This window comes from Portunus trituberculatus, chromosome 27 (assembly GCF_017591435.1).
Source record: "Portunus trituberculatus isolate SZX2019 chromosome 27, ASM1759143v1, whole genome shotgun sequence".
Taxonomy (NCBI): domain Eukaryota; kingdom Metazoa; phylum Arthropoda; class Malacostraca; order Decapoda; family Portunidae; genus Portunus; species Portunus trituberculatus.
In genome coordinates, this window is record NC_059281.1 from 12,231,695 (window position 1) to 12,255,525 (window position 23,831).

Genomic DNA, 23,831 nt, shown 5'->3' on the forward strand with positions numbered 1-23,831 from the left:
AAAATCATCTGAACCTACTCATGCAACGAATGTACAGAAGTGTAAATATTGTAATAATGTGGGTTGATTTATAATTTTTGAAAATCAAACTAATATGTATTTGTCATCAAGTAGATGATACCAAGGCATCCATCCTGGCTTTGTAACTTATTAAATCTGAATAGTGAGATGCCTAGTTTCCTCTTTGTGCCAACCAAAGCAGTTTGTGAGACTGGACTAGTAGTGAGGATTATTCTCCCCTCTGAAGTGCTTATTTATTGATGCAGGGACGCCTGTTACAACTGAGATGCACAAATGGTTAAAATAAACTTTAAATATTTGTTTGTGAAATTTATTTAAACTTGTTTCATTGTTTTCACAAAGGATCATAACCATCTTCGAAATTAAGCCTTCATTAGAATGCCATTGTATTAGGATGGCAGAGGGACACCATGGTAGTGAATGGATGATACATACATAATTACAGAAGACATCAGGAGTGCTAAATTTTACTATGTTGTGGAAGACGGTTGGCAGATCGTCATCTCCGTAGATGACTGTTAACTGGCCACCATTAAAAGAACAGATAGTCAGATAATAGATATTCAATCTTGAACGGTTATGTACTGTTTGTGGTTATAAGATGTGTCCTGCTTCGTTATCATGATGAATCGTAACTTGCTCTGGTTCGAAGCTTTGATCAACTGTGCGTCGTGAGAAGAGAGTGAGGAGGAGGAACTGATCTGGGTACGCTTCATCATGGTGACGAAGCAGGATATAACTTATGACTCCCACTGTGCACCGATAACACTGATATGATTTTGCATATATTGTATTGAACAAGTTTCGTTTACAGTGACCAGGCTTTTCGAGCATAAATGTGGAAGATAATTAAGGACGTGTTGGAATGGTTGGGGGGGTCTTGGATGAAAGATAGTTAAATGTGCTCTTCGTGTTTCATTTTACTTACGTTAACTACACTAAGAAATTTCTGATTATTTCAATAGATAAGATACGAGATTGATACATGCGCCAGAACGCACTCTCGATATAGGAGAGCTAAAATATATGTACGGCAATTCAAATTTGAACAATGAAACTAAATCATTGTTGTCCCAAAGCTGGTAGTTAATGCAGGCAGTTTTTTTTTTTTTTTTTTTTTTTTGTGTGTGTGTATAACTAGATACCTAGGACATTTATTTTCTCTTCTGTCCATTAGTCTATGTTTATCTACCGATCTCTCCATCCATCCATGTATACATTGTCTTTTTTTCCGAGAGAGAAAGAAGTGGGAGGGAAATTGTTATCAAGCAGGAACAACTCGATTGCCAGTTCAAAACCAGCAATTATCTCCTGCAAAAACGCCGACAAATAATGTATATTGTTACCTCATGATACGTTGCGATTCATGTTGCCAAATATCACTATTCTTTTTTTCAAACTAAATCGTAAGCAATGTCCCCTTCTCCCAATTTCCGGAGGTAGTGCGCAGAGGCTTCGCCGGCGCCCGGCGCCGCCAGCCCGCCACGTCAGCTCAGTTCGCCACCGCGATGAGAAGGGAGTGGGTGTGGGTCTGAGGGTGGTGAGCCATGTGGCGAGTGTTGCTAGGACTGTGGTGAGAGCTTCGGCAAAAGGTAGGTAAACTCAAGTATCAGGTATTGTGAGTGAAGTTTCCAGGGAAGTGTGATATAATCTGGTTTGCAGGGATAACGTAGTCTACGTGTTTTTTTTTTTTTTTTTTTTCTGAGAATCAGCTGCATATCTCAAGTCAGTGTTGGGATTCCCATTGCTATATGATCATGGTTGTACATACTCCTATAATTAATATCATGCTAATTAGAATGTTGAGACACTACTTGATTCATCCTAATCATGGAAGTGTCGAGAGCAAAGCTTCGGTGTGCTTCACAAGTTACCGAGAGTGGATAATACGTGTCAGTGTAGTTGTGTGTCCACATCATCATCTATAAGTGCACTAAATACAGAAACTAATCATGTATATAAGCAATGTTTTAAGAGCACAATAAGTAATTTGATAACTGAGGTGTTCTTGATGGCTTTTTAAGACAACGCTGAGAGACTCGAGGGACAGGGAGTTAATTCGTAGGAGCAGTCACGTACGCACGGAACTCCACACTGGGTCCCCAAAGACGGATTAAATCCTGCTTGTTGCTGTCCATGTTCCAACCTTCGGCACCCTGTTAAGGTAACTCCCCCCTTATGGGTTTTTGATTGCATGGCATGGCTAGGTGGTATAGGTGACAGGTTGTATGTCAAGCGCGGTTCACACCAATACCGGCATCACATGGTCCCGCTTTCTATTCCCTTCCTGCTGTACCATCAGACACTTGTTAACACGGTACAGGAATTTGTTACTGCGGGCGACAGCAGTCTCTGTACGTAGAGCGTCGGTCTGTGGCACAGTGGAGCCAGTTAAAATGTTATTAAATGAATTAATTAATAAATAGGGGTGTGGACACGGAAAAGAATGAGAACCACTGGGCTAGGTAACACATTTTTTTTTTTTTATACCATGTGGGCTTTTCACGGGAATTGATGGGCTAAAGGGGATACTTTTTGGGGTACTTCCTATCTCAAAATTTTTGGTGGTGCATCTTATATTTTTACATATTTGGAGTTTGATTTGGATAATTTTGTTAAGTTTAGCTACCACAGATAAAGTTAAAGTAAATTGTTGGTTTTGATGAAATTAGTAAAAGTTAGAGATTTCAAGAACAAAGATCTTGGGGATGCACTTAACCAAATATGTACCAGCAATGTTTTATTGATATTCTTTTTTATGATTTACATTTCAAGTTTTCTAGTTAGGTTTGTCTTCACCATATTGCGTTTGATTAGGTTAGGGTTAGTAATAGATTATTTAAAAAATCAACTATTAATGTTAGGTTAGTTGTGCATAAATAGCCATTAATTTTTTTGGAAAGGTGGAGTTAGGTTTGTTTTATCTTTACATACTATACATAATAAAAACTTGTCCTAGAGACATCTTGCCCTTCTGTTAACTCACACTTTTTAGCTACATCAACTCACAAAATATTTTTTCTGAATATATTTTGACATCAGAAGATGGGGAACCCCTAGCCTAGATATAGATGCTACATTTTTGGGGTGTGCATCTAACATTCTTACTGCTTTTATATTTAAGTTAAGTTCAGGTAGCACAGTAAAATCAAAATAGATTGTTGGTTGTGATGAAATTAGTAGAGATTTCAAGGACTAAGATCTTGGGAGATACACTTAATTATAATTTGCTATTCATCTAGTTGGGTCTTTTGCCATTCTACTACTTCACAGAGGGGTATTACCACACTTTTTGTCCACAAGACATGATTTAATTACTAGTTTTTTTTATATAAGAACACAAGAAGTTCCTGGAACACAGGCAGCATAGGAACAAGAGATTGTCCTGGCGGTACCGTAGGAACACGACCAAAGTGATGCTGGGAACACAAACAGCAGTGCGAGAATGGTGCTTTGGCATCAAGTTGCTACCGGAAGATTGAGGAAACATTGCTCGTGTGAGCCACACTTTAGCGACTGTATTAAATCAAAGATAACAAGTGTTGGTCAGTTAAGTCCTTTGTATAAAAATGAAAGTACATACAAGGTATGTATTGGGACTAGTGTGTTGTATGCTCACCACCTCGATGCAGTTTCACAGAATAGGTTATACATGTTTTACCTCATGCACATGTATTAATACATTCTTGCTCCTAGGGTGTGGTATCAACCATTTTTGGTCCTTTGCAGTAAGCCCATGTGGACAAACAGGAGGCACAGGATATTTCTGTTTGTACTGGGATGCACAGTGATAATTTTTGGCTTACTGCCTATAAGGTAAGGTGAGGAGAGGATGCACCTTGAAACCAGTTACTTCAGCTTGACCCTTTGTGTGATCCAAGGATCTCTTGAATGTGAGTAAGAGATGCTTATATATTTGAATTTTTATTAGTAAACATGTCATTCATTACAATTGTTCACACTACATTTACAATTATACAAAATATTTAAGGACAAAATTATAAGGTATATATTCTCTTATATACAGGTATACAAAATTATAAGGTAATCTCAGGAAAGGCCATGATCTTTAACAAAACACTAGCTGTTAGAGTCCCTGATATATGTTCTCTGGAGGCCAGGAAGGGGAGATGACTAGTTCGAACAGACTGCAGGGTGTAGATGAGGGAGGTCAGGTCGTGTTGGGCAGTGTGGTGGTGATGCGCAGGCCATGCATGTCTTGAATTTCAGCTTTTAGTGTCTGGAAAACAAAATATTAATTAGACTGTAGCATAAGTCCACTTGCAATGGATATGAGTTTAAAGCACCTTGCACAAACATGCTAAATTAACCCCTTCGCGCCGGATAACTCGTATATTATCAAATACTTCCGTGCTTCACCTCCATTATTTTAACCCCTTCGCGCCAGATGTTAAAAAAGCCCGCCTGTATGATATACGGGTGGTAATTTTAGACACAAGGCGGGACGCATGTAGCTTATCTTTAGTGATTGGTGGAGACAAGGATGGTGGGAGGAGCACTAGGATTTCAAGGACAGCATACGGCGTGTGTAGTTGGTATCCAACACACTATACGGGACAACTGAACTGAAGAAAGCTCAGAAAAGAAATATGATGTTTACGTAGGCGTCACCGTATTTGCTACTGGGGCTTCATGACGCCCACATAGACGTCACCGTAGTGAAGGGGTTAAAGTATGAGACTAGCATAAGTCCGTTGCAATGGATATGAATGAGTTTAAATTAAAGCAACACTTGCACAAACAGAGCCAAGTTGCTTTATATACTATGGGTGAGAGATTTATACATTTATATTTAAATGTAGACTTTTTTATTAGTTACAATATGAAGCAAATGAGCTGAAATATGTTGTTAGTCAGGATGGATATGCTGAGGAATTTAAAACCACTACTGTGACATGAATAATTCAATACTTTTCAAATGGAAGGAATACCTAAAGAATGCATTCTACTACTTAATAGGTTCAGGAATGAACTACTACTGGTCACTTCTGCTAAGTGGTTCAGCAACCCGGAAGGAATTATTACCGACAACTGTGCTGCACATGAAGGGAACAAGCTGCTCCATTACAAGATAATTAACGACCACTTCCTGGAAACTCATGAACATGTGGGAAGGAAGAAGGCCCAAGACACAAACAAGATGGAATATGGACAGAGCATCAATGCCCAGATGGAGGGGAGACCGATGGTAGAAGGCCTAGAGCAGACAGACTGCAGGGTGTAAGTGAAGGTCAGGTTGTATTGGGCAGTGTGGTGGTGATGAACAGGCCATGCATGTCTTGAATTTCAGCTTTCAGTGTCTGTTTTGTAAAGTAGTAGTGACTGTAGCAACTTGCACAGAGCTGAGATGTATAAATGTTGTTAACAGTCAGGATGGGTGTGCTGAAGGAGATGGCCAAGAGCAAGAATAGGAATTTGAAACAACTATTGTAGGATGGGTGTGCTGAAGGAGATGACCAAGAGCAAGAATAGGAATTTGAAACAACTATTGTACCATCAATAGAATAGGAATTTGAAACATAGTTGACATCAATAGAATGCTTTAAATGGGAGGGATTACTAAAATGCATTCTACTACTCTATAGGTCCAGGAAGGAACTACTGGTTGCTGCTGCTGCTGCTGCTGCTAAGTGGGTCACCATCCAGGAAGTATTACCAACAACTGTGCATATTACAAGACAATAACCACCACCTCAACTCCTGCAATTGTTACTAATGAAGATAAGACCAGGAGAGGAAAAAAAAATTAGATGCAGTAAAGACAAGGGGGGAAAAAGCTAGAAGGCGAAGACTCAGACAAGATGAAAAAGGTGAAGGCAACAGATGCAGGAGGATGTGCGAGAGCCTTCACACCACAAGCTGGGACATCAAGGGTCAAGATGCAGAAACTCGGGCAGAAAAATGCAGTGCCAACTACAGGAGGAGGCCAATTTACAGCCAACTACAGGAGGAGGCCAATTTACAGGGGAGAGAAAAAAGTCCAGGATAGAGAGAGAGAGAAGACTCAAGGGAGAAAGTAAGTAAGTGCTAGGGAATGCAGGAAAGGAAAGAAAGACAGAAAACTGGCATTAACCATTGTTGGGCTGCCACATAGACTAGGAGGGAATTGCAAATGCCCTCACCAGCAAATAATTAATTCTCAAACTAATCAGTAGAAGCATACGTAAATTATAAAAATTTATTTTCATCCTCAGATATAGATCTTTAATTTACTGAAAAAGGAATAGATTGTTGACTGTGCATATGCTGAAAGTTGCAGTACGTAAAACGGAGGCGTCTAGAAGACGCCCCCAATCCTAAACATGGCATGTAAGCGGGAGTGTGTGACCTTGTTGATGCCTCTTTCATCGATATGTTTCGTAGTAAAAAAATAATTTTACTTTTAAATTGGATAATTTTTCATTAGTTTGAGAATTTATATAATAAATATAATATAATAAATGATGGGTATCTTACAAAAGTATCACCTAAATAAACCTGGCACAACAATAATAAATAGTGGTGGTCCCTGTTTATATCCTGCCATATAAAATTTGAGATCTTTTGGGAATTGCTTATACCCATTACATTGAACAAAAAGTCTAGTTCCCCTTTCCACAGCACTGGAGAATAAAAATGAAAATTTTTCCTTAATTGTTTAGCAACATATGTTATTTCCATTATTATTGCTTCATCAATTAAGGCTTAAATATGTCCTACCAGATTAGATAAGACACTGGCAGCCACTATCAAACATTAAAGGCCTTAATGGAAATGTGCTTCATAAAGCAAATAAGGGTATATATGACAAACTCATTGTTTGGTTCTCTAAGTACTGTAGACAAGGGAGGAACAAAATGATACTTCTGAAATCTTCAATTCCTCACTGCTGACATGGTCAACAGTTACCTCTGTGATCAGCTTGTGTTGCTTGACTCTGGACAGACCCTTGAAGTCTGGTGCCTCAACCCACACCTCATACATGGCCCCACACCCTCCTGTGGAAGGACACAGTTTTAGTGTGCAGGCAAATAATTTGAAAAGGTATTCACAATTTTTGTCTGATGACAATTAAGAAAGAATATATAAGAATTATATAATGCAAAAAACCATTGTACTATCAGCCATAAGGTGACTATTAAATATATGAGCAAAGCGTGAAACATGCCCTTAAAAAATGACAAAGCAAAATATACACAAAACTAGTATATCTTTGGTCTTCCCACCTGAGATGTCCTCCACCTCAACTGCCGTTGCCTGTGGGAAGCGATCCTTGAGGAGAGTCATAAGGCGGGCGGATCCTGGCCCTGCTGAATCACACAACCATCTTGCCTGTCACCAAATGGAGGCAGATAAGTTCACCATCAAAGACTATACATGAGAACTTCTATCTTTATCGTAAACATGTAAAATGTCCAAATATGAACTTCATTTCCTTTGATTATTCTAGTAATGCCCATGAAAGAATAGGACAAACCAAATGAAACCTGCATTCAAGTTTCAATCTCCTTACTCTTATTTTGGAATGGTTTTGTTAATGCTCACTCAGTCCTATTGCCCTAGAGATAATTTTCATATGTCAACCTTTCATCCACAATAATCTTGGGAGACTGCTGAAAAATTGGGGTTTTTGTTTAGTTGGAGCATTCAATTGTGTAATGTGCATTGCAAAAGTTCAGACATCAAGAAAATACTAAAAACTCTGAAAATACATAAATTACTCCATTGATGGTGGCAGCACTGGTGGCTGCTCTCCCTCCCATCAATTTCATTTCAGTACTGGTTAATAATTAATCTCAAACTAAGACCATCCTAGTGAGTTGCATCCACCTGCATATGGTGCCTGCTGATAGAGGGAGTTGCTTTTCCATTTGAAAGCTGGGTTAGGTTTAGTTCATTACTTTCATTGTTCAATTCTCTTCACTAGGTTGCTTATGATTTAAAGGTATGTATTGTACAAAAATAAAGTTGGTGTTAGGAAATTACTATGCTTAAGTTAATATACATAATCTCCAAATACTATTATCACAAACAACATGCCAATAAGGAGTATCAGGGACAGATATAACACTGGCTGAAAGACTAATTTCCTAGATTTTTTTTCAACTACTAAAATATCTCATGTAACTATAGCTTATTCCCTTTTGATATACTTTTATTTAGATATACTTTTATTTAATCTATTTTAGGTATTACTGGAGAGTGCACCACTGGAATAGACATTTTTTAGACACTTCTCTAATACCATTCCCACTGCAAATTACTCATTTAGTATTAATGCTAATAAACAAGTTTTGGGAAGACATGAAAATCCCTGCATTAAGTTAGGCTAGGTGTTAGGTTTAATTAGAATTCATCAATGGTTTTGTATTCATATAACAAAAATCTCTGCATTTAGAAATAGAGCCCTAGATTTTTCTCTGAAATCTATGGGAATTTTTCCGATAGTCAGGAATACTCATTTCGTGTTATAGGCATCAAAATACAACCACTGATGCACTCGTTATTAATCAGTATCAAAGTGACACCTTTCTTCATATTTACTCTATTTTGCTGTAAGATACACTTGCAATCAATTATCATAATCTTGTAATGCTATCTGTTAACCTACCCCTCCCTTGCTCAGTCTAGCTATGGGCACATCATGGCAAGACCCTGTCAAGTGAATTACCAAAAAGACATTAGCTTCCATGAACAACTTATCAAAAGTATTAAGGTGTTTAGCAATGCCAAGATTTCATCACCAAGGCTTGTGTAACCATTTATTAAGTGCGGTTCACATGAGCAATGTTTCCCTACGTTCTGGTAGCAACTTGATATTGGAACACCACCATGGTCGTCTGCTGGTCACCCAGCCAGCCTTTCCCCCTACGGAAAGAGCTCAGAGCTCATAGTGACTGATCATCGGGTAGGACTGAGACCACAACACACTCCACACACCGGGAAAGCGAGGCCACAACCCCTTGAGTTACATCCTGTACCTATTTACTGCTAGGTGAACAGGGGCTACACATTAAGAGGCTTGCCCATTTACCTCACCACTTCCTGGGACTCGAACCCGGGCCCTCTCAATTGTGAGTCAAGCATGCTAACCACTACACTACACTACACTGTTCCAGTGCTGCAGTTTGTGTTCCCACTATCACTTTAGCCGTGTTCCAGAGGTATTGCCAGAATGGTCATCTTGTTCCTGTGTTCCAGGAACTTCTTGTTTCCTTCTCACATAAAAAAACAATAACAAATAATTTCTTGCGAGTTGATGTGGCCAAAAAGTAGTCCCATGTGAATTGGCAGAATGGCAGAGACCTAACTAGAAGATGAAATGCAATTTATAATAAAGTTATTATAACATTAATGGTAAATTTTTTGATTAAAGAGCATTCCACAAGACTTTGCCCTTGATATCTCTCAACTAATTTCATCACAACTAATAATTGCAAGGTAAATCCAACTTAATCATACTCCAAAGCATTAAGAATATCAGATGCTCAGATGCACTACCAAAATTGTAGTATTTATATCTAGCCCAGGGGTTCCCTATCTTCTCATGTCGAAATACCTCTATAAATAATGTCTTGCAAGTTGATGTGGCCAAAAAGTGTAGTAATATTCGTGAGTTGATGGAAGATGTATCTGGAACCAATTTCTATGTATAGTATGCCAAGATAAGACACCTAGAAAAAAATAAAATAAAAGAATGATTATTTTAACAGACTAACCTAGCATTAATGGTTAATTTCCCACGAAATGCATCCACAAAATCTAGCCTCGAATTTACTATTTTCGTTATAATTCGTCACAAACAACAATTTACTTTAATTTTACTTGTGGTAACTAAACCTAACCTAATCAAACTCCCAAGCTGTAAGAATATTACATGCACTACCAAAAATCTATTATCTAGTCCAGGGATTCCAATTCTTTCCCATGCTTACACCTCTATTTCTTAATTCACTTCATGACATTAACTGGCCCCACTCCGCCACAGACCGGCGCTCTACGTACAGAGTCTGCTGCCGTTCACACAAGTTCTCGTACCGTGTGAAAAATGAATGTGTGGTGGTCAAGCAGGAAAGGAACAAGATGACTAGAAAAAGGCTTGTGTAACCATTTGTTATGCATGGCAGACAGTGTTTACATCACCAGCCAGCCTTCCCTTCACCACCACATCACTACACACGTTCCCGCCACTGCCTCGCCACTCATAAATCATCAACGTAACACTCATGTCTTCTTAACTCACCTGCGGCCTCAGTGTAGAGAGCAGTAGTCTCCGCAAGCCAGGTAGAGTCATGATGATCACTTACTCACACAGCTGTGGGTGTGTGTGTGTGTGTTCGCGTCCGTCTCCGCCACGGCACGTGCCTTCTCGGCTCTCGCTCCCTCCACACTGTTGCCACACGCGAGCTGCTGGACTTGGCCTTTTCAGGTCCTAGCAGTAATACTGTCTTTCTGAATCTAGAAAACCAAGTATAATATTGGGGGGTTAGTGAGGGACTAGTGTAATGCAGATAACATGTCATATCAGCTTAGGGTGCATCGGTGAGTGGGCTACAGTGTGAAGTACGACAATACCAGATTTGTCTATGGGCAGTTACGTTCTTATATCAAATTCTGAATCAAGTTCAAGGATAATGCACTTCATTATCAAAAGCTCACTCTATGTACAAAATTAGCATAGATACATTGGCAATACTGTTAACTTCTCGCTGAGCTATTTTCAAGCACCATTTTCAGACTCATCTCATACCTGGCAATGCTGTCAGCGGCCCTGCCTCAGGGCGAGAGTGGTCAAGGGGGGCGGGGGAGACAGGAGGCGGGATGGAGCTAAAGGAAGAGGGGGGTGGCTTGAGGGAGGCGAGGGAGGCGGAGCGGGTCTTGTGTGATGCCCAACACTGAGCAGCGAACACTCGGGCATCAGTGCGACACCAGAACTTGATCAGGTAACTTGCCTTCGCTGCGCTTCCACCGTGCCTCCCTCCTCCCTTCCCGCCCCCATAGCGGCTGCATCCCCATCAGATCAGTGGTGCAGAAGTCGCGAGCTGACCAATGTGTATACAGAATTACTGCGAAAGTGCATCCAAAGTCTCTGCTTGAGAGAAAACAGTGATGAAAATTCTTGAAGACATGGAGAAAGAGCTACATACCTGCGTTATTACTGGCATGCCGCGGTGGCTGGGGAAAGTGTGGGACTGTGCATCTGTACTGGGGATTACATAGTGCTGTGGGGACGAAAAGTCAATGTTACTGGAAATGGAAGCATATCTCAGGTGACGCAGAGAGAAAATTTGCATGAAGCAGGCATTACACCGCCCCCTCTCCCCGCCCTCCTTGCGAAACAGGCTTTTCGAGTGTATCTTGCCTGTGGTCTGTGCGCTGTGGTTCCAGTTTCCTTCACGAGACGCATCATTCGTGCCTGTGGAAATGGCGTTGTGGTGCAGTGAGTCATATTCTTCCCGAAAACTCTTTATCAGAATATCATCTCACTCGGAAATTTCTTTATTTGGTTATCATGCATATCACGTCTAAGCTGCTTCATCTTTTCCTGGACAAGTACGCTTGTGTAAAAACCAAGTCCAGGCCTCTTTACCTTCGTGGTGGCGGACGAGGCTAAGTAAGGAGTGGCCTTGCATGGCTTGGGGGACACCAGGAAACGGGCTACGGGTATATGGGTCTCAGCACCTCCCAGGATGACGGTAAATTTATCGGAAAAGGAAGCCCGTCAGTGAAGTTGGTAATTGATGGGTGTGCCTTTACGAGAGAGAGAGAGAGAGAGAGAGAGAGAGAGAGAGAGAGAGAGAGAGAGAGAGAGGTAGTCAGTCTGTAGGTAAAAGTGTGACATGAATGTGTATGTCCTGACGTGGTCTCCTGTCTTCACTCTGACTTTCTCACCACTCCCTCAGTCCTTCTTGTCTCAGGCTCTCTAAAGACGATATTATCAACCTTGCAGAATCAAAGAAATATAGCACCTACTGAGAAGCCTGTAGGAGTGATTGTTCTCGTGGGGATTGGAGGTTGGGGAATGATGGTGTACTTGGTATGTTAAGATGGTATTTTCAAGTATTTCCACAAGGGTTCTATGTCAATCTAAAAACAATGTCAAAATCTGAGTAACCATTTTTATCGCATTAGAACAAAATAATTCTACAAAGTTCAAAACACACACACACACACACACACACACACACACAACACACAACACACACACGCACACAAAAGGGGAGGGGGTAATCCTTGTAATATAACTCTCTCCTTCCTAAATTAATTCCTCATATAATCCCCTTAAAGGTTTGATACTACAGTGTGCAGTGATCGACTAATATTTTCTCTTTCTCCAGGTTTGTGTACGGTCGTGTGCAGTCTTTATGCTTAATTTGCTCCGCGACACATGTTCTCGTATCTGCGCGACTTGATGCGAGTGTTGTCATCATTTGTCGTTAATTGCGGCGCAAAAAAAGTCTTGTTACTCTTGCCACGTGTCTCATAAACTTCATCAACACGCATTATAAGAAGGAGGATGCTTGTCGCCGGCTTTCCTTCACCTTCACTCCTACCACTTGTTTATTCACTCGCCAGCAGAACATCGACTTCACTTTCCCCGTCTTTTATATCCAAGTGAATCCAATTATAATCCCCGCCAGTCTGATAAAGCTGCCAAGAAGCGGGGTTTCTTCCTCCTCCGCTGCTGTCACCCTCGCCCCTCCCGCCTCCTGTCTGTCCTTGGCCAAGCTGCCTCCGTCGCCCGCACCACAACACACATTGCCTTCTGTTTGCTCCTAGATATCGAGGGATGCCATTGTTACAAAGCTTTACATAAATCAATAGCTCGGTTAGTCAGTCACTCAGATATCAATCTCATCCCTTGTAAACACAATGAATGATGAGCAAAATTGTGTAGAAGAATTTTTTTTTCTTCTCATGGTTTTGTGTATTTCTTTCTTATGGGATGTTTACTAAAGAATACTGTCATTGTGCCGCTTCCAAGATAGAGAGTAAACAGAACACGATTCCAAGACTATACCATACAAAAAACGCAGAATAAATACCTACGTAAATAATAGAGTAAGAGTGAAAAGATAAGAAAAAAAAAAAAAACTAACAGAAAACAAACATAATAAAAACATGACTTCGAGATGAAAACACACACAAAAAAACGCTGAAGTAGTAAATAGCACAATAGAGAAAAAAAAAAAAATCAAAAGCTACAAATGACAAGGAAGCAAATACACCAAGCCACAGTTTCAACACACCATCAATCACCTTGCTTTCAGGAGGCTGCAGTGGGCGATAGATCTGCGGCGTTGACAATATTCATGATACCAGGTTGGCTATACTTCTAACCTCCAATAATACATGCCTATGCACCACTGAGTCAATGTATCTACGTGTTGCGCTAAGCTTATCTTCACCTGGGACACGTTCAGGCTGTTGCTACCAGTACATCCATTGCGTGTTTACCTTATTGGGTAGGGGAGCGAGGGACAGAAGATTAATCAACATTATTGCAGCCGCGGACCGGATCTCTAACGCAACAGTGTCCTATCTCGATTACGTCTGACAGCCTATGGTGGAAGTTATTGGAGGTTTTCAAGGGTGAGTGTTTGTTCTGGTGTTAAGTTTGATTAGGATTCTGCAGCATCGATGAGAGAAACAGCCACGATAACTTGATTAAGCACCTCTGCGGCCTTTGAGGTTGATCCTTGCGGGAGTGAATGAAGTGGTACAGACGAGCTCTGGCCAATGCATCAGCAAGTGTATGCTTCTTGTGTGTACCGTGTTAGAAGCTGGACACATTTGTGGAGCGAAGACAGTAAACAAAAGGTACCACCGCAAGAGATACAGCATATGAAAACAGATCGATAATTCTAAAAATGGACGATTCAACTTGGTTTACTCGCTAAAATTAGTGATTTCCGAAGCTCTATAATTAAGTACCGTACATCGAAGTAAAAAGCCAATAATGGAGAGGAGAGGAGAGGAGAGAGAGAGAGAGAGAGAGAGAGAGAGAGAGAGAGAGAGAGAGAGAGAGAGAGAGAGAGAGAGAGAGAGAGAGAGAGAGAGAGAGAGAGAGAGAGAGAGAGGGGGAGAGGAGAGGAGAGGAGAGGAGAGGAGAGGAGAGGAGAGGAGAGGAGAGGAGAGGAGAGGAGAGGAGAGAGAGGAGAGAGAGAGAGAGAGAGAGAGAGAGAGAGAGGAGAGAGAGAGAGGAGAGAGAGAGAGAGAGAGAGAGGAGAGGAGAGGAGAGGAGAGGAGAGAGCAGAGGAGAGAATTACTATTACTACAACAACTAATACTACTAACAATAACAACAATACAATTCACAACGCGAGAAAAAAAAAAAAACTTAAAAAACATTTGGATCACTACTTAAGAAAGCGTTTGTATTCCTCAGCTACCCTTCCTTATCGCTCGATGTCTAGATTAACCCTTCTGCTCTCCGGATTACCTACGCAGGCTCTCACCACGCCTGGGTATACAGAGTTGCGCTGGAGAGGCTTAAACGCGAGAGACCTAAATGATGTTAAGTGTTTGTATAGGATTAAAGAACCAGTTGGGATGCTTTTTACCCCCTCCCTGAGTCCCATGACCCACCCTCCTGCGGTGCTGGACGTGGCCGGGGATGAAGTGGTTCGTGGGTGTTGAGTGTAGATGTTGCTGGCTGATTCAATGTCTGTAATGGTGTGGTGTGGTGTGGTGGTGTGGTGTGGAGACAGTTTTGGGGATATAGGTGTGATTACTGGAATTTAGTGGGGTTCTCAAGGGTACTTTCATTATATTTTGGAGGATGTAGGCGAGGTTGGTGAAGTTAACGGTGGTTTCCAAAGGAGTTTTCATTCTAGAGAAGATTTCATTACATGAAAAAATCTACATTGTCAACCGGACAAAAGCTCTTTGAGAATCTCCGTGGCTCTTGAGAATATTTAATCCTTATGAGAAAATAAAGGGTTTATATCCAGCTGGCCCTTGAAGACAGTCCTTATAAAACAACAAAGCGTTTCAGAACACGAGGCATTATGACAAACAATAAAGAAGAAGGATTACTTAAGATATACACGATGGACAATGATATACAGTAGAAATAAAATAGAGATAGGAGCCTTTTCTTCCATATTCCCAAGGGTTCAATCTCAAGTTGGCATCACTGCTTTTCTTCCTCGTTGCTCGTCATCGTGGGAGTCATGACGTGTGATGCAGAGGGAGAAATGTGTGACCGCCAGCCGCTATACTACCACCGTCCTTCACTTTCACCGCAATGCAGCAAAAATGGCTCCCTCACCCGTCATTGGCTGGAGGGCTATGACGTAGTGGCTTTTGATTGGCGAGCTGGCCTGCCGTGATTAATAGTGTCAGGTTAGAAGAGTCCCTTGATTGGTAGGATGAGTTATGACGCGAAAAAGAACGAGGAGGAACTAAAGAGTACGCCCAATACATATAAAGAAAAAAGAAAAGAAAAGAACGACGTACTGCCTTGTCTTGTGAATGGAAGGAGAGGTAAAACGTGTGTAAATCAAGAGAAAGAAAAAAATCTGCTTGGAAATTGAGAGGTAGTTGTAGTTTACGAATGAATATAGAATTGATTTATGATGCAAGTGTCGTCAAATAGAATAAAAAGAAATCTTATCGCGTTCATGGGAGAAATGAAAATCAGCTTTTGAATAAGTGGATGAGGAAAGAAAATTAACTTACAAGCGAACACAGACACAGACACAGACACACAACACACACACACACACACACACACACACACACACACACACACACCGTAAAAAATAAAGAAAACAGAATGAAAACAAATCGCACGTGACGAACAAGACTGGAATGTTTACTTTACACGCCTAGGGAGGGGAGGGGAGGGAAGGAAGAGTGGGGGGAGGAAGCAGCCAGGCAGGGAGGCGAGTCAGTGAATTTATTGCACGGTACCTTAGCTTCTAAAAATAGCCATGCGTCAGGAGATGGTCAAGGGAGGAGACGTGGACAGGGGCAGGGAAAGACCGAGGAGGAGACGGGGGTAAACGAGGGCTGGTAAAGAGGACGAGGAAGAGGAAACATGGAAGGGCAAAGTAGTGGGAAGAGGAGAGTGGGAAAGGAGAAGAAAGAGACGTGGGTAAAGAAAGGTCGAGGCCAAGGAGATGCGAAGTACCTACAAGAAAACGGGACGAGGGAAGGACGAGGACGAGGCAACGATAGGAGAAATATAAATCATGATAGGAGAGGTACAAAACATGATTACGGATAGGATTAAAAGAAGCAGTGATAAGGAAAGATTTAGAAGGTGACGAATATAGGAAAAAAGTATACAGGATTACAGAAAGGTTTAAAAGAACACTGGGATAACGGAAGGTCTAGGAGAAGAAGAGGACAAGAAGACAAAGATAGGGAAACAAGGACATGGGGTACGTAAATGATCAGGAAGAAATTAAGGAAATGAGAGGGTGAGGAATAGGAAAAGATAACCATTACTCCCAGCATTAGTGGAGTGTTCTGTGGTGGTAGTGTTTTACGCCTTTCATCTTCGTCAGTAAGAAAACCCCCAAAGGAAACCTGTTTTTCATTTATTTTCTACACTTTTCTCTCTCATGTGGCTTCTGTGGCTTCCTGCAACACAACACTGGTCCTTAATGCATCTGTGTTCTTTCTTCCTCTCAGTGTCTAGATGAAAAGGGCGAGTGTCGTGAGAGGAGAAAAGACACTGGAGTAGGTTTACATATCTGGAAATCACAGCAACAGGTAGGAGGAATGTAAAAAGATAGAAAATTAGATAAAACAGGGAAGACAGAAGGACAGAGAGCTTATACAAAGAGTACTAACATAAAAACAGATGTTTAAATTCGTTAATGTTGAGTCGAGAGCATCGTGGCAGGAGTGGTGAAGGGGAAGAGGAGCGCTGGAGGCAATGGGTGTTTGAGGAAAGGAGAGGAGAGAAGGTTGACAAGGACGAGGTCGTGTTGTGAGTGTGAAGTAAGGAGATAAGGGCACGGGAGGCTTAGTTAGGGCAAGGAAGGAAGAGTGAAGGGCAAAGGTGAGTGTATTTACGAGTGATAGGAGAGCAAGAGAACGGAGTGCAGGAAGATCTAGTTAGAAGGGAAAAGAAAGAAAGAAAGAAGGAAGGAAGGAAGGAAGGAAGGTAGGACAAGGATGAATAGATAATTTGATAGGCGAGTAAGATAAGAGAGTGCAGGAAGATTTAGTTAGAAGGGAAGAGGAAGGAAGGAAGGTAAGGCAAGGATGAATAGAAAATTTGATAGAATATTATTTAGAACATTACAGTTCGGGAAAGAAGTAGATGGATGGTAGGGGAAAGGATTGATACAGGGGTTATAAGTGAATGGAATGTTAGTTACGGCAAAGAGTAAAGAGCAAGGGTGAATAAAGGACTTAGGACTGAAAGGAAAGTCGGAAACATAAATGTAGGAATGTATAAAGAAAGGAAAGAACGAGAAGGAAAGGTGAATATAGGGTAGAGTGACTGAATAGAGGTGTGGAGGGGAAGTGATGAGTGTGTGGGAAGAAAGGAGCTAGGTGGGAGATGGAGGAATGTTGGATGGGGAGGAGGAGGAGGAGGAGGAGGAGGAGGAGGAGGAGGAAGAGGTACGGGAATGAGCCAAGGGCGGTGATATGGGGCTAGGGGAAGGGAGGGGCGGGGTATGGATGGGGCTGACAGATGTAGCAGATTAGCCGTTCTGTCTCTCCTGTATCCCTCGTTCCTAACCTTTAACTTCCATAAACAATACTAACCTCAAAAACTACAACTTCTGTAATATTTCCTACTTTTTTCTCTTCTTTTTGGGAACGTATGGGTGGGGTTTTACTTGCCATTTTTTCTTACCCAATCTCCCCTCAAAACGGATGAAATCAATGTAAATCAGCTTTTGAACAAGTGGATGAGGAAATAAAATTAGCTCACAAGCCAACACAGACACAAACACACACACACACACACACACACACACACACACACACAAAAAATTTTTTCTATACAATACATTAATTTTACTTTGCACAAATGAATGCTGTGTGTGTGTGTGTGTGTGTGTGTGTGTGTGTGTGTGTGTGTGTGTGTGTGTGTGTGTGTGTGTGTAAGTTTAATTTCTGATATTTTATCTAGAGCGTTTAAAAAATCTCTCAGCAGCTGTTGCTGATAAAACATTTAAAGTCAGCTCGAAATGAAGATAATTCCTTGACGTTTATCAGTACCGCCCCCTCTCTCTCTCTCTCTCTCTGCGACTATGTTATCTCGCATTTTATTTATTTTGACTCAGACCAAACGCTGTATTATCAAACACACACACACACACACACACACACACACACACACACACACACACACACACACCGCACGCAAACGCACACGCGCACACATACATGGAGGAGCAGCAGAGCGTTTAGTTGAGCCGACCCAAAGTCTACACATTTTCTCTCAAATCACTGCATTATCTAATGACTGAGTTCTTCATCTCGTGGTGAAGAAAACGGACCGCGAGCAGCAGCAGTGGAAAGCGTTGGCGGTATTGACTCGTCTCTTTTCCTTTACAATTTATACCGAAAAGGAGTTTATCATTTTACAACGTGAAATTATTTGCTCTCTCATCACAGCCACGGTTTTCAAAGACCATAGACGATAAGCCGGGTTCTCTAGAGTGTTGTTTCAGTTGAGAATGGAGGAATTTGTTAATTTGTCTCTAGAATATTGAAAACACAATAAGAATTTCTCTAACGTCAACTATAAGAGAATTTCGAAAGTAATCGGCTGTGGCACAGAAGAGTTTCACAAAATGGCAAGTACGACGAAATGGTGAACAGTTGTGAAAGAAGTTAGCATCTCAATTACTACTCGGACACTCATATGCACGCAACGATGCTAAATATCAAGACCATCTCACTAAACACTCACCCCTTTCGCAGATGTGGAGCCGCGTGTGGGTGTTGTCTGCACTGGCTGCCTCTGCGGCGGTGACGGCAACCAACGATGTATTCCCGGAGGAGGAGCCCGACGCACCCCCGCCCCTGCCACACCCAGGCGCCCACCGCAGGTCCCACAACGACGTCTTTCCCCTGGAGGAGGAGAGTCTAGACGTGCCTCGCCTCCGACACGCCTCCAGGCACCATAAGGTTGTTCAGTCAGTGGCTCTGTAGAATGTGTAGAGAGGTTTAAATGGGGTGTCTTAATAACGGAAATGAGTGTGGGAGTTGAGGAGAGAGGAGGGATGGGAGTGGGTGAGTGAATTAGTGAGTGAGTTAGTGGAAGAGTAAATGAGTGAGTGGAAGTAAATGACAGTTAATGGAGCAGTGAATGAGTTGATCAGTATATATCTAATTAGTGAGTGAGTGCTTTAACTGGTGAGCCAAGATATTAATTAATTTATTTACGAGTAAAAGAATGAATGGCTTATGAAATAAGTTTGTGTGGCACGAAACGAGCTTAAAATTATCGGCAAGGAGGCAAGGCAAGACAGGTGACTTGGGAAACCCGAAGAGGGCAACAGGTGGCGGGGGAACGAACAAGTGGTGGAGGACAGTTGCATAAACAGGTTGAAGGAGACGAATAATAACAGAAGTGCGCAAATTTTCTAGTCTATTTTGAACCCCAGGTGACGGGCAGTGGTTGGGAGATGAGGGGAGTCTATAATTCATTTATACAATTGATAGTAAGAATTGTGTCCTTAATAGTTAATTTATGCAATTGATAGTAAGAATTGTATCCTTAATTAGAAACGGGAAAGAACGGGTAGTAGTAAAATATGTTACAAACCACTGAAATACGGTAACAGTTAATAAAGGCGTCGGTAAATTAGCTGTTACTGTTATATTTACAGATATCACTTAAGATTAAAGTTAGTACAGAAAGCAGTAGTATCACGAATAAGGAGTCCTTAGGTGTGATATGATGAGAAAGAATTTAAGTGTGATTAACGCAGGTGCATTAAATAGAACACACTATTCTAATATCCTAATGTTATTGATTGTCAGGTAGTACAACTCAATAATCTTCATAGCATTCGTTTAAGTGATAATCGGGTGATGGGATGTAGCTGAGAAGGAAAGGCGAAGGGAGAGAAGGAGGGATGTAGGCGGGTCTGGATTGAGGGAGGAGGAACCTGGCGTGCTGTCAACACCTTCCCTGGACGACTGGTAATAAGATCCACTTGAAAACCTACCTGAGGTTACCACCGCCACCACCACTGCCACCTGACTTCCCCTTCCGTAACTGGAGTCACAAGTTTCCTAGAGCGAAGTGTGTTTTCAGTTGTATCCTTGACAATCTAGATAGGAAACTCGTTAAGCACTTATTACGTGTTTACCAACCCCGTGTTTCATATCACGATGCGACTGTTATGGAGTTACATTACCATAACGTATTCTTATGACAACGTTTATTTTCATTGAAGTCGATTGAGTGAGTTAGAGTGAGCAAGCGAGCAATATAGTGAATGAGTGATTTGAGCTGACCACTTTGCTAGTTAATGAGTGAATTTATGAGTTACTGACTTAATGATCGAGTGAACTAGTCAGCGAGTGGTTAGTAGTTAACCAGTGACTAATGCAACGAACTAGACAGTGAAATAAATAGCCGACTATAAGCAAAGTTACTAAGGCCGGCCCTAGACGTAACTGTTTATCTGAACGATAAAACTGATCAGATAAAAATCGTTGCAAGCCATCTGACGTCGCTGCCCCTACACCATTCCGATATATCGTTACAATTTGCATCGCTTCCACAGTTTCCGTAATGTCATCCGAGGAGGAGGAATCTCTGGCTCTAGCAGGTTTATCTGTGGCATTATGTGTAAAAAGGGCAAAAAGTGCGTCTGGATCTAAGCGAGGTCGCAAGTGCACTTTATAACTTTCCATAAACACTCTTCGGTTTGGTAAATTTCAATAAACTCCTCCAATGTTTTGCGATTCATAATGAAGAATTTGTGAAAAGCTGGAAAAGGCGTGCACACTTTATTGAAGTCACAAATAGACTGATAATCTGTACAGTTTTCCCCCTACACGTGAGATTTTCATCTGAAAGGAAAAAAATCGTTAGATCGTTCAGATAAAAAGTTTGAATGATTCAACTGTTCATGCCGCTCGATCAGTTCATCTGAAACGATCAAAATCTGCGCAAATTTCCCCCTACACGTCAGTTTTATCGTAACGATTTATCTGAACAGTTTTATCGTTCAGATAAACAGTTACGTCTAGGGCCGGCCTAGTTAGGTAAAAATCGATTCTCAAATGTAAACAGGCATGAAGTAGTTTGTAAGCAGATTACAATTAGAAACAGTAAGCTGGCCACTTCATCAAACAGTATATAAGCCAAAGAAGAAACCTTGTCTAACGCCACTCTTTCCTCTCTCCTTCCTTAGGTCCACAACATCGTGCTTCACCCGCAGAACTCCATGTGTGAACTGAAACCCATCCGCCAGATTGTCACCCACGCCCTCTGCACATCCAAGGTCACCCACTAACGGCCTCTTTAGTTCCTCTTCCGCCTTCCTCTCTCTTCTGGCTGTTTTCTTTCGTTTTACCGGGTTGTGGGTGAGGAGGACGGAAAGGAGTCTAGTTGTTCTATCTATTCTATCCTGCTCTTATTCACTTAATTTTTTCAATTGGTGTAGCTATTATCGAACAAAAGACCTCTTGCATTGCTCTCCCTAATACTTACGGATATTTCTCTTCCTTCATCTTGCTCTTCATCGGCACGTATCACAATATAAAAAGAAAATAACACGACTATAATAATAATTTGTGGAAGGGAAGGAATGAAAACGTAAGACGGTAAGAAGAAACTCATTTGTAATCTTACCCACAGGAGATGGAGAACAACGTGTGTGTAGGCACGTGCTTCAGCTACACTGTCCCCCAGACGGAGCCAGAGACCCCTGGTGACGAAATGCTCGACTACTGCGACTCATGCCAAGCTTCGGAGTCTCACTGGACCACGGTGAGCAAAACATTTAAACCAGCATTGTCAAGACGCTGGGTTTTCTTTGATGCTGAGAGTTGTGTTCCATTTATAAGATATTCATAAATATTAGGAAAAGATAGTTGAAAATAATATTAGCACATTCAGTACTCTGATTTTTGTAGTATAAAGAGTTGTACTTACTGACGATGATGCAGCTCATTGCCTCCTTCCCCTCGCCACGTGCAGATCCAGCTGGATTGCGAGGAGTATGGCAACACGTACCAAGTCACCAAGAAGATCCAGATGATCACAAACTGCTCCTGCTCGGCTTGCCACCCCAGAGGACAGCAGACCACCACGGACAACGAAGTCACCTACCCGTCTAACGAACCTCGTGTGTCTGAACCCTTCTTCAAGATGCTGCCAGAGTCCTTGCAGCGGCCTAATTTGAACCCGGAGCTAGAATTCACGAGAACTTCCCTCGATGAGCTCCGTAAGGCACTCATCCTCGACCCGCACCACGAGCAAGGGCCCCATGGGAAGGTGGTCTTCAAGTTACCTCCAGCTTTCAACAATAACGAGGACGAGGAGGATCCAAATGTCGTCATGTCCTACTAGAGAGGATACTGTTTATATTACCCTAACCTCCCATGCCTTCGCTACATTCTTTACGTCTTTCTCCTGCTCTCAAGAGGCTATTTCTATTCCCGTTCATTATTCCCCACATTATCGAATCAAAGGAAACTTATTCATGCTTCTCACATCAATTCTTCGCGGCTCCTGGCGTGCCGGAAGCCTCGACACGGCCTGCACAACCCTCACACTGCCTACATGAGAGACACTTAACAGTATTTTCATGTTATAGGGAGAGACAGCATAGCATAGCCAACATCCCTAACACGCTCATTCTATCCCCTCCTTTCTCCCTTTCTAGAAAACAAATCTTCAATATATTATTATGTATTACACGCGATATCTTTTGCATAACATGTACGTAGATTCATATGTGCCATGAATCATCATCTCAAGGTGGTGTTTTGAAGAGAACAGCAAGAAGTGACTGCTTCCCATGGAGTCAGTGTTTGGTGACAGGCTGGTGGTGCTAAACTCAAAGCTAATCATCAATAAGTCAACGTTTTCACCCTTTACTTCAAGTCTTCATGTATGAAATAATCTGCAACGAGATCAATACTAACCGAAGTTTTCTTTCCACAGCGTATAAGGGAAACAAAATGATAAAGAGTAATATGCTAGATGGATATTCAAACAAACAGACAAATAAGACATAGTACCAAGGATTTCTAAATATTTACTACAGTTTTTCTACACAAGATTCTTTAGGAAATGGGTTTGCTAAATATTATGAACTAAAAAAGTGTTGGATTACCGTGAAATGAACTTTTTTTTTCCTTATTCTCAATATGTACGGTAGAGAGAGAGAGAGAGAGAGAGAGAGAGAGAGAGAGAGAGAGAGACAAGTGGAGCAATTTTTCTACTCAATACCTATACAGAACTCTTATACAATCACTCGTTTTATGTATCTTATTATTCTTACTCCGGAGTTTGGCAGACGCGCGCCTCGCCACCAAACAAGATACTATGTCATGTCATGAGCTACATGTCTTGCAGTCAAACACCGCCTTCAACCACAAACATGAAGCATACTTAGAAGTAATGGTATTCACTAGTGACTATATATATATATATATATATATATATATATATATATATATATATATATATATATATATATATATATATATATATATATATATATATATATGTATAAGAAATATATATATAAAGTATAACCATCTGAATAAAGTATGTATATCAAGAGCAGCTGGTGTTTTGCTTTCTTCATTAGTAGCAAGAATTTTGAAAGATTTGAAAGTCAGTCTCATCAGTAGGCTATTGT

General features: G+C 41.3%; 2 protein-coding genes and 1 long non-coding RNA gene across 5 annotated transcripts; 2 read left to right on the top strand and 1 right to left on the bottom strand.

Annotated features, from left to right (window-relative positions):
- Window positions 1-1,455: 1,455 nt before the first annotated feature.
- On the top strand, window positions 1,456-6,250 carry LOC123509894. The gene is made up of 5 exons (XR_006676317.1): window positions 1,456-1,613; window positions 2,046-2,185; window positions 3,751-3,914; window positions 5,002-5,262; window positions 5,628-6,250. It is a non-coding gene; the product is annotated as an uncharacterized LOC123509894 (long non-coding RNA).
- LOC123509893 (bolA-like protein 3) lies at window positions 3,933-19,047 on the bottom strand. The gene is made up of 7 exons (XM_045264494.1): window positions 18,911-19,047; window positions 11,169-11,243; window positions 10,772-11,063; window positions 10,265-10,479; window positions 7,248-7,353; window positions 6,931-7,019; window positions 3,933-4,261 (listed from the first exon to the last, which is right to left on the bottom strand). The coding sequence occupies exons 4-7, from the start codon at window positions 10,313-10,315 to the stop codon at window positions 4,193-4,195; spliced, it is 315 nt and encodes a 104-aa protein (XP_045120429.1). The 5' UTR covers window positions 10,316-10,479; window positions 10,772-11,063; window positions 11,169-11,243; window positions 18,911-19,047; the 3' UTR covers window positions 3,933-4,192.
- On the top strand, window positions 10,861-23,409 carry LOC123509891 (DAN domain family member 5-like). 3 transcript variants are annotated; one of them, XM_045264489.1, is made up of 5 exons: window positions 10,861-10,964; window positions 18,922-19,128; window positions 21,372-21,461; window positions 21,818-21,949; window positions 22,160-23,409. In XM_045264489.1, exons 2-5 carry the CDS (start codon window positions 18,922-18,924, stop codon window positions 22,529-22,531), a joined length of 801 nt encoding a protein of 266 aa, XP_045120424.1. In that variant the 5' UTR covers window positions 10,861-10,964; the 3' UTR covers window positions 22,532-23,409. The 3 variants fall into 3 exon arrangements, with proteins under 3 accessions (XP_045120424.1, XP_045120422.1, XP_045120423.1); XM_045264487.1 differs by lacking the exon at window positions 10,861-10,964 and adding an exon at window positions 11,675-11,755; XM_045264488.1 differs by lacking the exon at window positions 10,861-10,964 and adding an exon at window positions 11,695-11,717.
- Window positions 23,410-23,831: the final 422 nt, after the last annotated feature.